Source organism: Chaetodon trifascialis, chromosome 18, assembly GCF_039877785.1.
Source record: "Chaetodon trifascialis isolate fChaTrf1 chromosome 18, fChaTrf1.hap1, whole genome shotgun sequence".
Classification (NCBI taxonomy): Eukaryota; Metazoa; Chordata; class Actinopteri; order Chaetodontiformes; family Chaetodontidae; genus Chaetodon; species Chaetodon trifascialis.
Genome location: NC_092073.1, coordinates 14,976,111 through 14,987,057, shown reverse-complemented (window position 1 = coordinate 14,987,057; position 10,947 = coordinate 14,976,111). Strand labels below are relative to the sequence as shown.

The 10,947-nt window shown below is 44.1% G+C and overlaps 1 protein-coding gene across 1 annotated transcript in view; it reads right to left on the bottom strand.

The window, feature by feature from the left end:
* Window positions 1-4,658: 4,658 nt before the first annotated feature.
* flt1 (fms related receptor tyrosine kinase 1) overlaps window positions 4,659-10,947 on the bottom strand; it is a 33,580-nt gene continuing 27,291 nt past the window's right edge. The window contains exons 15-30 of the mRNA XM_070985703.1: window positions 10,798-10,929; window positions 9,752-9,858; window positions 9,358-9,493; window positions 8,797-8,901; window positions 8,590-8,703; window positions 8,381-8,469; window positions 7,859-7,958; window positions 7,673-7,770; window positions 7,454-7,576; window positions 6,691-6,802; window positions 6,393-6,492; window positions 6,168-6,273; window positions 5,943-6,040; window positions 5,581-5,650; window positions 5,299-5,390; window positions 4,659-5,023 (exon numbers count right to left, since the gene is read on the bottom strand). Of these exons, the coding sequence (XP_070841804.1) occupies window positions 4,855-5,023; window positions 5,299-5,390; window positions 5,581-5,650; window positions 5,943-6,040; window positions 6,168-6,273; window positions 6,393-6,492; window positions 6,691-6,802; window positions 7,454-7,576; window positions 7,673-7,770; window positions 7,859-7,958; window positions 8,381-8,469; window positions 8,590-8,703; window positions 8,797-8,901; window positions 9,358-9,493; window positions 9,752-9,858; window positions 10,798-10,929 (1,751 nt within the window). The 3' untranslated portion in view covers window positions 4,659-4,854. The remainder of the gene's footprint in view (window positions 5,024-5,298; window positions 5,391-5,580; window positions 5,651-5,942; window positions 6,041-6,167; window positions 6,274-6,392; window positions 6,493-6,690; window positions 6,803-7,453; window positions 7,577-7,672; window positions 7,771-7,858; window positions 7,959-8,380; window positions 8,470-8,589; window positions 8,704-8,796; window positions 8,902-9,357; window positions 9,494-9,751; window positions 9,859-10,797; window positions 10,930-10,947) is intronic.

Sequence of the window (10,947 nt, the reverse complement as noted above, 5' to 3'; positions counted from 1 at the left end):
GAAGGGGTTATGAGTGGTAGTGCGAGATAATGCTGAAGAGGCTTAGTTGTACAAGAGCATGTGGTCTGGGAGAAAGAGCAATGACGGATACGTGCGGATAATATGATGAGGTAGAGCAGCGGTCCCCAACCACCGGGCCACGGCCCGGTACCGAGCATCAGAGTCTGAAGGAAGTTTTATTATGAAAATCAGATGCATCCGCCTGTACGCATGTCACACACACACACACACACACACACACACACACACACACACACACACACACACACACACACACACACACAAATGATAATGACAATAATAATGACAACAACCCGGGCCGGAATCCGACCTGGGATCTGACCCGGCACACACACTACTACTACTACTACTACTACTACTACTACTACTACTACTACTACTACTACTACTAATAATAATAATAATCAACAACCTGGGCCGGATCAGCACCCGGGATCTGATGAGGGACACACACTAATGATAATAATAATAATTATAATAACAGCTGTGTGGCGTCAGCTTGAATAAAAGCCATGAATCGGTTTTTCAGCATCCGACTCGAGATCTGACGCGGTACCTACCCGGGACCGACCCGGAATTTTCCCGGAACCGATCCGGAATTTTCCCGGAACCGACCCGGAAATTTCCCGGGACATTGCCGGGACCGACCTGGAATTTTCCCGGGACATTGCCGGGACCGACCCGGAACTTTCCCGGGTCGGTCCCGGGTAAATTCCGGGACTTTGCCGGGACCGACCCGGGACTTACCCGGGTCCGACCCGAGACTAGACCCGGGATCCGACCCTTAATAATAATAATAATGACAACCCGGGATGGGATCCGACCCGGAACACACACTAATAATATTATTATTAATAATAAGAATAATAATAACAACCCGAGCCGGGGTCTGACCAGGGACACAACACACACACACACACACACACACACACACACACACACACACACACACACACACACACACACACACACACACACACACGCTGATAATGATAAAAGTTACAGGAAGTCAGTGCAGTAAAAAGTGCGTTAGAGCAGCGGTCCCCAGCCACCATTTGGTACCGGGCCGCACAGAGAGACCGAACAAAAAATATTTTATTGATCATCAGAGCCTGAAAGAAGTTTTGTTTTGAAAATCAGATGCATCCGCCTGTGCCTCTGCGCACCTGTCAAACCGCTGGTCTCGGTAGTACGGTGATACGGTAGTACAAAAGTAAGCCAACAAGCTAGCAAAATAAAAACAAACGTCTTTGGAGAGCTTCTTCGGAAAGGGAAAAGGCCAAATGATGAGACAGAAGAAGAAGAGCGACTTGAAAGAAAAAGAAAGGTGCATTTAAGAGACAATATCAGCAGTCCTACTTAAAATCCGGGTTTATCGCTTCAGGTGATTCTCACGCGCCAAATCCGCTCTGCGTAATATGTGGCGACAGGCTCGCAAATGAGGAGATGAAGCCTTCTCGTTGAAGAGAAACAAGCGCAGGGATCCCAGTAATTAGAACAACTAGCCTACACTCAGGGTAATGGTGAGTTATATTCTTAGTAATTAGTTTTTATTCGTTTCTATGCCGATCCGGCAAATCATTTCTGTAGGTGAAACCGGTCCGTGGCGCAAAAAAGAGTTGGGGACTGCTGAGGTAGAGGATGCAAACAGCAAGGCTGAAAATGATGAGCAGGAAAATGTAAATACCCTGTGTGACGTTTTCGAAAGGTGAGACAGGAACACATGCTAGAGGGAGGGGTAGAGGAAGGCCGAGTTGTAGTCCGGAGGAGGGGAGCCGTCCTCGTCAGACTCCCAGCCACACGGCAAGATGGATGGCTCGTCGTCATGGAGACCTGTGATGTCATTACACAGGAAAGGCACCTGGTTGTCCCGACACTTAGCGAAGGAAAAGAACCTAAACGCACCCACAATCACCATCTTAGTATGTTTCATGCCCCTCTTGTGTTCATTGTCTCAAATTTTGCAATATTTGTGTGTACAGCAGTATTTTAATAAAGAATACCAAAACTGATGCGTGCAGGATCTCCTCTTTTTTTTTGCATTGGGAGGCATTTATAGCTTTTATTGTATAAATGAAATGTTTAAAACATGTTAACAACAAAATGAATATCACATGAAACATATGGGTTGGATTTTGCTAAATTATATTTACATTCAACGATTAACCATCTTTAAAACTAAAAATGCAAGCAAATACAATGCACTTGACCAAGGCTGCACAGACCTCAAAGTTTGTCTTTGCAACACTAGACAATGTTTACATGCGCGTTTTACAAAGTGAGGTGGGGAAAGGGAATAGATGGAGGGGAAACACTGTCCTGTTCTTCATGCATTCATTACTTTTTCTAAATAAAAATACAAAAACCAGCATGATGAAATGTATATATGTAAGTTCTGAATGAGTTGATTCTATATCAAAGGATTATTAATATAGAATTAAATATACACTCAGCTGCCAGTTTATTAGGTATATCTAGCTAAAACCAATGCAGTCTAATGGAATGGGCTTGTTAATCCAGTGTTCATGAAAGTTATGTAATTTTTGGAACAGTTTTAAAGAGATGATTCAACTGTACGGCGATCTTGCAGGCTGTGGTTTGAATCACACACTGAGGGGTGTTTCTAATATTTTGTCCACCCTCACTGATGCTTTCTAAAACAGTGTCAATAAAACTGAACATTATTCCCTTCATGAAAGCACGTTGCATTGCAGAGTTAGACTGTGTTAGTATTAGCCAGCTGTACCTAATAAACTGGCCACTGGGTGCATATTTACATTCACAAAAGGTCAAACACAGACCTGATTAACAAGTGACTCAGCCATGAAGTGATTACAGCATTCAAATAAATACAGATACATACGGTCAAACACATACTATAATTCAGTGGATAATACGATTTTTTTTTTCCAGCATATAGTAGCTGTGCAGGAGAAACATTTGTTTCATACAGCAGTGCTCCTCTTCACAAAGCTCAGCGCATGAGGTACCAATACAATAAGCTCTAACTGGTCAGTAAATACATTCTGCATAACTGCGTGTGATAAGTACTATCAGGTAACACTTAGCTGCTCTTGGAAGGGGTTATGAGTGGTAGTGCGAGATAATGCTGAAGAGGCTTAGTTGTACAAGAGCATGTGGTCTGGGAGAAAGAGCAAAGACGGATACGTGCGGATAATATGATGAGGTAGAGCAGCGGTCCCCAACCACCGGGCCACGGCCCGGTACCGAGCATCAGAGTCTGAAGGAAGTTTTATTTTGAAAATCAGATGCATCCGCCTGTACGCATGTCACACACACACACACACACACACACACACACACACACACACACACACACACACACACACACAAATGATAATGACAATAATAATGACAACAACCCGGGCCGGAATCCGACCCGGGATCTGACCCGGCACACACACACTACTACTACTACTACTACTACTACTAATACTACTACTACTACTGCTACTACTACTACTACTACTGCTACTACTACTACTACTACTAATACTACTACTACTACTACTACTACTACTACTACTACTACTACTAATAATAATAATAATCAACAACCTGGGCCGGATCAGCACCCGGGATCTGATGAGGGACACACACTAATGATAATAATAATTATAACAACAGCTGTGTGGCGTCAGCTTGAATAAAAGCCATGAATCAGTTTTTCAGCATCCGACCTGGGATCTGACGCGGTACCTACCCGGGACCGACCCGGAATTTTCCCGGAACCGACCCGGAAATTTCCCGGGACATTGCCGGGACCGACCCGGAACTTTCCCGGAACTTTCCCGGGTCGGTCCCGGGTAAATTCCGGTACTTTGCCGGGACCGACCCGGGACTTACCCGGGTCCGACCCGAGACTAGACCCGGGATCCGACCCTTAGTAATAATAATAATGACAACCCGGGATGGGATCCGACCCTGAACACACACTAATAATATTATTATTAATAATAAGAATAATAATAACAACCCGAGCCGGGATCTGACCAGGGACACACGTACACACACACACACACACACACACACACACACACACACACACACACACACACACACACACGCGCTGATAATGATAAAAGTTACAGGAAGTCAGTGCAGTAAAAAGTGCGTTAGAGCAGCGGTCCCCAGCCACCATTTGGTACCGGGCCGCACAGAGAGACCGAACAAAAAATATTTTATTGATCATCAGAGTCTGAAAGAAGTTTTGTTTTGAAAATCAGGTGCATCCGCCTGTGCCTCTGCGCACCTGTCAAACCGCTGGTCTCGGTAGTACGGTGATACGGTAGTACAAAAGTAAGCCAACAAGCTAGCAAAATAAAAACAAACGTCTTTGGAGAGCTTCTTCGGAAAGGGAAAAGGCCAAATGATGAGACAGAAGAAGAAGAGCGACTTGAAAGAAAAAGAAAGGTGCATTTAAGAGACAATATCAGCAGTCCTACTTAAAATCCGGGTTTATCGCTTCAGGTGATTCTCACGCGCCAAATCCGCTCTGCGTAATATGTGGCGACAGTCTCGCAAATGAGGAGATGAAGCCTTCTCGTTGAAGAGAAACAAGCGCAGGGATCCCAGTAATTAGAACAACTAGCCTACACTCAGGGTAATGGTGAGTTGTATTTTTAGTAATTAGTTTTTATTCGTTTCTATGCCGATCCGGCAAATCATTTCTGTAGGTGAAACCGGTCCGTGGCGCAAAAAAGAGTTGGGGACTGCTGAGGTAGAGGATGCAAACAGCAAGGCTGAAAATGATGAGCAGGAAAATGTAAATACCCTGTGTGACGTTTTCGAAAGGTGAGACAGGAACACATGCTAGAGGGAGGGGTAGAGGAAGGCCGAGTTGTAGTCCGGAGGAGGGGAGCCGTCCTCGTCAGACTCCCAGCCACACGGCAAGATGGATGGCTCGTCGTCATGGAGACCTGTGATGTCATTGCACAGGAAAGGCACCTGGTTGTCCCGACACTTAGCGAAGGAAAAGAACCTAATCTCACAGAAAAACACAAAAAATAAGAGTCATTATTTTATTGATTATGCACGAAGTGAACATGCTGCATTCATGCATCGTCTAATTCTTGAATTGTTTATCTTATATCTCATAATTTTTGTATTTTTGGGTCATATGTCAGCACTGCTCTCTTCTTTTGGGACATGTCACAAGCAGGCAGTGATTGTAATCTTCCTGCATGACTGAAAACACTGTAATGTCTGCTGCATCACTGCTCGTGGGTTTAGAGGTCAGAGATCAGATGTGACCACCTGCTGAGTTTCCTGTTCTTGGCACCGTTATTCCACGTCAGATGCTTCAGCTCGTCAGATGGCAGGACCATGCCGCTGTCGCTCTGCTCATCCTGAAGCACAGAGGATGCAAACACACAGCTTATCACACAGTTGAATGTGTTTTTAGAAAAACACTTTGTGGCTCTGTTGTGGTCTTTTTTCATCTGTTCTCTGTTCAGTTTTTGAGGTGAGGACGTGTGACTCTGTGTGTGTGTGTGTGTGTGTGCGTGCATGCAAGCAGAAGTGGAGGTGTTTTCTTACGTCAGGGCTTTCTGGCTCCTCACAGGGCAGTTCCTCAAAAATCTGGAGTGTGGCCATGCCTGTCATGTAACTGGATAGATTGGATTCAGAGTCAAAACATGAGTTGGACATTTCTCTGCTTTCTCACCTGTTTCCTGTTGTTTCTGACTTCAATTTCAGTTACCTCACATAGTTCTCTCTCACCACTTTCACATCTGCACCTGTCGTTTTTCTCCCTTTTTTTCTATTTATTATACTACTCCAGCACTTCTTGATTACTCATACACACTACAAAGCATTTAAGTCTCGGTGCGCCGGGTCAGACACTACATGCTGAAGCTAAATTTCATAATGTTTTCATTGTCTTTCTCTTGTTTCCTTACCTCAGGTTTGTGACTGCAAGCGGGTTTTCTCTGAAGGTCTCACTGTGACCAGTGTGTCCTGCTGTGAAAGATCCCAAAGGAATGTAATCCTTACCATCCTGTTCGAGAGAGCGGACAAATTGAGAGGCCAATTGTGTCTTTGTGTACTTTATCCACGTGGTGAGAAACATTCAATAATAAAGAAATCATAAGCCTGAAGAAATAAGATCTATAAAAAGTCCTGACCTGCTGAACCCTGGCTTGCAGCAGGTCTCCCAGGGTCTCCACCAGGTTTGTGAAGGTGGGTCGATCTGAGGGACTGGCCTCCCAGCACGCCAGCATCGTGCTGTAACTGCGCTCACACACACACACACACACACATACAGGGAGAGCGTTTCATTTTCAGTCACAACACGAACTGTTTACTATGCCTCCACTGCTGATTTCAGCAGGTAAAACACATCCACTCACATCTCAGGTGTGCTGTATTCAGGTGCTCGCATCCTTGTTCCCGCCTTCAGCCTGTGGCAGAACTCTTCATCGATGTGAAGACCAGGGTACGGGGACGCTCCTGTCAGACAAACACGCACACGTCACTGCATCACTGTGTGAACAGTATCACAGCTGAATCTTCCAAACATGGAAGACTTTCCAGATCAAATCGTGCAATGCAGTGTTTGTTGCAGGGCTTTTGTATTGCATATGGTTTCTGTGTTTTGTCCACTTCCTGTTTATGTCTAGAACCACAGCGTGCTGAGGGGGCTCTTACCCAGAGAGAAGATCTCCCACAGCAGAATGCCGTAGGACCACACGTCACTCTGGGTGGTGAACACCTTGTCAAAGATGGACTCTGGAGACATCCACTTCAGAGGCAGACGGGCCTGTCAGCCAATCAGATCACAGGATGTTACAAAAGGTTACAAAAGACCACTCGTGAGGAAACATTTGAAGTCTGGCTGGTTGTTGGAGGGTAAATGTTACGTGATGTTCATTGCTTCATATTTCCAAAACATAAGCAACAGGTTAATGTGGAGAGGAGCAGTTACAGGATCCATCTATCCTCCAAGGTGTATTAAAACTATACCTGCAATGTGGTTTCATTTATCATTTATGGCATTTTAATGCTCAGTAGATTGATTTTATTTTCACGTTAGGCATAAGTGTATGTTTCAACCTAATTTACAGAGAATTTATTAAAAAATGTAATATATCTTTTTTCCCTCTCGTCTTTTAAGAAAGTGGCTGCACAAGTTGTTTTTTGTAAATGTTTTTAGTGCAGAAAATGAAAAAAACAACCTATTAGTAGTCATTTTTTGTGATAAATCTGAATTACTTATGAAATTACTGAAGTTCTGAATTATCAAAATAATAGTACAACATCTCAGATTTGACATACTGAGTCAAAAACGCTGTTTTTCTTTGTTGGAATTCGCTTTCAGTGGTGAGCTTTATAAGGATCTCATCAGGCACCTTGTAGAAAAAACATTTTTCAGACGGTGGATTTTGGAGCCAGACTGCTCACTTATACTCACATCTCCCTTGCGGACGTAGTCGGGGTCTTTGTAGATGTCTCTGGCCAGGCCGAAGTCACAGATCTTCACCACTTTATTGTCAGAAAGCAAAATGTTCCTGGCTGCCAGGTCTCTGTGAATACACTGTCATACAGGCAGAGAAAATACACATCATGACGTACACGAAACACACGTGTGTACCTGCACCGCACACTCACACGCACACATGAAGTGTCAGACCTTGCGAGAGGCCAGAAACTCCATCCCTCGCGCCACCTGGAAGCTGAAGGAGATGAGATCCTCCAGGAATAAAGGAGAGGTGGAGGCAGATTTGGTATCTAGAGGAAGAAAGCGAGGAGGCGCAGAGATGTAATCAAGCAGTTTGACCCTACACAAACATGGAATATGTCCACTAAGCTCTCTTACCGAGGTCATTCTGTTTCTCATCAAACTCTGCTCTAATGCTGCTCTGGCTGTCAGACACCATGCAGACACCACCTGGCACTCCATCCTTTTCTCCGGCCAGCTGAGACAGGGACAAATCAGTTCGTTGTTACCCAATATTGTATTTCACAGGACAGTTAAAGGATGAGGACTCAAACTGTTGAAACAAGACTGATCTGTCTTCCGAGATTTGTTGAGAAATTCATAGACATGTTTTTCTCCGTGAAAATGACTTTGAGGCCTGACTTGTTGTGTCTAAACTTGTGGCGAAATTAAGGAAGTAAACGTCCTGCTTGAGAGCAGATAACACCTTCAAACAGATTGCAGAAGTGAGTTTTTTGAGGGTATAATTGTGTAATTGCACGCAGCACGGAGGGGTGCGCTTGTTTTTCTGTCAACTGCAAAGAGAAGCTGAAGTACGGGGCACACAGGCATGTGCGAAAAGGCATGTTTTGTGTGAAATATCAGTACACCATCTTTAATAGAAGAATAATTTAGACTCACCGTGTTGTGCACAAACACCTCTCTCTTGCTCTTTAGGAAAGTAGAGAGATTTCCAAAGCGACAGTACTCGACAATGACCATCAGTGGTCCTGCACACACATAAAAACACATAATAGAATTGTGGTAAGTGAGTGTTCAAGCACACCTTAATATGCACAAGACTGAACTTTTGAACACATTAATAGGTATATTTTGGAACACCCACACACCTCCTTGCTTGGTGCAAGCTCCAAGCAGGTTCACTACATTCAAGTGATGCCCAATGTGGTTGAGGATCTTCAGCTCGGTCATCAGAGCTTTGTGTTCGCTGGCTGTGGCTCCCTCTGGTGGACGAAAGGCAGAAAAGAAATAAAAGTGGCACAAATGGTGTTGCATAGAGTTGTATTTTCTCAGACTACCACGACCAGATCTTGTACCTTTGAGCATCTTCACAGCCACAGTGCTGCAGCTGGTGGCGCTGTCTATGCCAAACGCAGACGCCTGCATCACCTTACCGAAGGCTCCACGGCCCAGAGGCTTCCCTGAGAGAGGGAGAAAGAATGTGGGTGAGACTGACAGGCGTGTTTTTGTGTCTAATTGAGCGACTTTATTAATTACTATTATCAAGCATCCCGGACATGAGATGCTGATAAGAGAAGAGTTTAAACCCCATCAACAGTCCATCTAACCGAACCCCACCCTGATGATAGTGAGACCTCATTAGTTCCAGTCAACACAGTTTACACACCCCCTGCTGGAGTTGATTAGCTCGCCACAGACAACACAGACACAAAGTCTGATTAATGGAATGAGAGTCACTCCCAAAAATAATCTGATAAAACCTATGAGAAAGTCCTGCTATCTGTTATGTGATCTCAAATACCTTCCCTCTCTCCCATCGTTTGCGCTGCAGTCCTAAAATCCTCTGCAGCTGAAGTCAATCATGCTAAAAACATCCATTTCTGCGTTCTTTACTTTCATAAAATAAAGAAGCGCACCTAATTTGAGCCGCTCTCGGGGGAACTCCCATTGGTTGGGGTCGTACTGCAGTCTCTCACACTGCTCCTCTATTGGCCCGTCTCCTGTGTCCAGAATGATTGACAGGTACTCTGGTTTGGCATTTGAGTTGCTGGGCTTTATTTTGCAAAATAGAAGAAGTACACAAAATGAGTTCACATTAAAACAAATGATGAAATTTTGGGCCACTGGTTGGACAAAAGAAGCAATCTGAACACCTCATTTGGCCTGTGGCACAACTGTGATGAGCATTTTTTTATTTTTTTGACATTTTATAGACAATATTAACTCATTCATTGTCAAAAGTACACAGAATATGTAGTATGTATTTATTTTCGTCATAACAAAAAAATTTCTTCTCTCGTTTCCTCTCACCTGTTTCAGTTTGCGTATGAAGAGCGTGAGCAAAAGCCAGAAGAGAGTGGCCACCACACAGGTACAGGTGAGTGTGGGAATTTCCAGAAATGAGGCCTCTGAGGCACCTGCACACACACAGAAACCAAAAAAATACACATTAGTACTTAATCAGCCTTCATTTTGCATTAGATGACATTTACTTATTACACATGAGCAGGCCTGGAGTGACCTGCACAGGACCTGGAATATGTTACCTGCAAAAAATTCAACATTCAAATACATTTATTTTCAGTTATTTCCAAAATAGGGATAATCAGACACAATAAGTTCAGAGAAATCAGATTCTTCAGGAGAATTACAATTCATCATTTTACTCAAGTGCATTGTGTTTTATTTTTCTCCATCCTTCCAAGTGGGGGCACTGTGTTTATACCATCACACTATAATCCATAAACACCACCATCCATCCATCAAGGTTCATGTATTCCTTCTTTTTCAACGTGAAGAAGCAGAAATGCCCAGTTCAGAGCAGGCTGGGCCCTTCCAGAGGAAATAAAAACGGGAGACAGCTTCCTTCCTGGCAGATCGGAAAACAACACACAACCACTCCTCTCTCCGGACCCGGACTGGGAAGCGCGTCCACTGCTTCTGCCAGGCAACGGTGCTCAAACTGGGGGGTGAAGCAAAACCACGTGGGGCCTACTACCGGACATATGAGTGAATGAGTGTGTGTGGGAGTGTGAATGAGGAAAACTGAACAAAAGGCTGCGAGTGTTCCACATTGAGATTATCTTAAGACCTTCTTTCATCAATGTTTACTCGGAAATTGATCAACAGATGTATTATCTTTCATTAATAGAACTGACACACCATGCTGACGTATATAAATGCTACATCTATTCTATATGTCTGTACATCCAGACGATACATCTATTTATAGAACTGGGAACAATGGACATCCAGACATAACCATATATGGAAGAGTTCTATCTTTGAGAAGAGGTAAACGCAGCCAATCAAAGGCACAGATGCTTTAAAAATACTACTGGTTGACAGATACTCACCAGTGACCCATATATAGGCAGAGCTCTCTGCGGATCCCCTCTCATTGGTGGCCTGGCACGTATACAGGCCCTGGTCCTCCCCCGTGATTCGATCAATATGGAGGGTCCCATCTTCTGGTGATATCACAATACCTGAAGGTGGTGCCACAA